This window comes from Carya illinoinensis, chromosome 15, assembly GCF_018687715.1.
Source record: "Carya illinoinensis cultivar Pawnee chromosome 15, C.illinoinensisPawnee_v1, whole genome shotgun sequence".
NCBI classification, from domain to species: domain Eukaryota; kingdom Viridiplantae; phylum Streptophyta; class Magnoliopsida; order Fagales; family Juglandaceae; genus Carya; species Carya illinoinensis.
In genome coordinates, this window is record NC_056766.1 from 10,722,953 (window position 1) to 10,725,380 (window position 2,428).

General features: G+C 38.3%; 1 protein-coding gene across 1 annotated transcript; it reads left to right on the top strand.

The window, feature by feature from the left end:
• The first annotated feature begins 371 nt into the window (after positions 1-371).
• On the top strand, positions 372-1,738 carry LOC122296652. The gene is made up of 3 exons (XM_043106455.1): positions 372-518; positions 776-861; positions 964-1,738. The coding sequence occupies exons 1-3, from the start codon at positions 372-374 to the stop codon at positions 1,736-1,738; spliced, it is 1,008 nt and encodes a 335-aa protein (XP_042962389.1).
• Positions 1,739-2,428: the final 690 nt, after the last annotated feature.

Genomic DNA, 2,428 nt, shown 5'->3' on the forward strand with positions numbered 1-2,428 from the left:
CCTCCTCTATTGGTGTGGAACGGAAGAGGGAGTTAAAATTAATATATGGGTTTCAAGAGGGAGAGTGGCCGTGTGGATATCTAGGAATTCCTTTGTATGTGGGTCGATTAAAAATAAATTTTTTTGATGGTTTCTTGTCTAAGTTACAGAAGAAATTGGCGGAGTGGAAAAACAAGATTTTATGTTTTGCGGGGAAGATCATTCTTCTAAGACATGTGTTGAATAGCATGCTGATTCATATGCTCTCGATTTTGAAAGTGCCTAAAGGGGTGTTTGTGATGATAAAAAGAATTTCTTCGAATTTTCTTTAGGGTTCCTCGATGGAATCAAGAAAGAGGAAGTGGGTTTCTTGGGGTGTGATTTGTAAACCTATGGAGGAGGGGGGTCTTGGTGTTCTAGATTTGAAGGAGGTGCAGGATTCGCTATTTATGAAGTTTGCCTGGAAATTGCTTAAGGGAGGGTCTATTTGGGCAGATTTTTTCAGGAAAAAGTACGTTGGGCAAGAAGATGTTTATAAGGCAATCCAATTGAAAAAGGGTTCATGGTTTTGGAAGGGTGTTTCTGAGTTAATGCCTAGAGTTTTACAGAATTCTAAATGGTTGGTTGGAAATATGAATTTAAATTTTTGAATGGATAATTGGGTTGGGTGTGGTCCTTTACAAGATTTTTGCCCGGTAATAGGAGATATAGGCCTTTCGGTTGCTGAAGTGCTTGATGTTAGGGGACCAAAAAACGAGATTATTTATGGTTTGGTTCCTATGAGATACTACAACAGATTAATGAAGCTGGTGTGAGGCTGAAATCCAACAAGCCAGATGTGCTGATTTGGAAGCATTCGGTAGAGGGGAATTTCACAACAAGGTTTGCCTGGGAGATTTCTATACAAAGGGGACAAATTTGTGAATCGAAAAAATGGTTATGGCAACCTAATATTCTCAAGAATATATCTTTTTTCTGTTGGAGGGCGAAGAGAAGGGCTGTGCCGACAGATGATATAGTACAGAGTTTGGATATCCCAGTTGTATCTAAGTGTCACTCCTGCGTATTGCCATGTGTTGAATTGTTACAACATGTATTGTGTGAGGGGCAGAGTGCTCAAAGAGTTTGGAGGTATTTTTCTAATAGCTGTCAAATTCGATTGCCACATATAAGGAATTGGAAAGGAATGATGGTGTATTGGTGGCAGAGAGCAACAAGCAGAACGCAAGTAGCATGGATACAGGGTGTACTACCAATTCTTATTTCTTGGGCTTCACGGAAGGCTAGATGCTCATCAAGAATGGAAGGAATTATTTTCAATATAGAAGGTATAATTCGTTATGTAAAATGTCTTCTTAAAGAGGTTGCTTGTTCGTTGCAGAATTTTCAGAAAATCAGAAAGGGAGATAGCATGGTAATGCACAACTTCAGCTTGCCGATAATACCAACGCATCAGAAAAAAGTAAAGTATGTGAAATGGAAAACGCCACATTCGGGTATGATAAAATTAAATGTTGATGGTGGGGCTCGTACAAATCCGGGAGAGGCAGGGGGTGGGGGGGTGATTCGGGATTCTAGTGGGAGGTGTATTGCTGGTTTTGCGCATTTTTACAGGAATGCGACAAATACAGCTGCCGAATGTAGTGCATTACTAGATGGTCTCCGCCTTTGTAAACAGTTACAGTTTCAGAATGATCTAATTGAATCAGATTCATCGGTGGTTATGAATTGGCTAGCTTCCGGTATTTATCGTCTTTAGTTTCTTTGGTATTTTTGGGAGGAAATAAAGGAGCTTTCTATGGAGATCAATGCGAGGTTTAGACACATTTATTGAGAAGCAAATATGCTAGCGGATTTTTTGGCTAAGGAAGGAACACATGGTGTAAGCTCTGATTTTTTTGACTTGGGTTTAGAGAATTCGTGTTTGCAAGGTTTGGCATGTATGGATTGGTTGGGGATGGCTTGTATTTGAGAGAAGTAAGGTTTTCTTTTGTTTTGTTTGAGAATGTTTATTGTATTCCTCCGCTATAAATGAGAGTTTTTAATAAACTTGAGACAGGGCTGCTATGTGGGTGGCTTCCGCCTCTTCTCTGAAAAATATATATATATATTAATATGATACCATTACTAGATCTTTCATCAGCAAACGCCTAGCTATTATACATGTTAATACCCCTTGGAAGTGATAGTGGGTTTCTTATCCGAAAACGAAGCAGATGCAAGTAGGCTTATCAGCCGTTCCTAGCTATATATATAGCTAGGAATTTGATGCTTCTTGTTTCACGTGATATTAAAGTATTGTGGGGTCTACTACTGCAATTATTCACTATTTTTATTATCCTTTTTCCAAAGCTAGCTAGAATATTTGAACGTTGAAGAGTGATTAATACGACTAATTAGTGGAAAGGCATAATTTATTATAAGTGTTAATATAAAATAAATAATATTT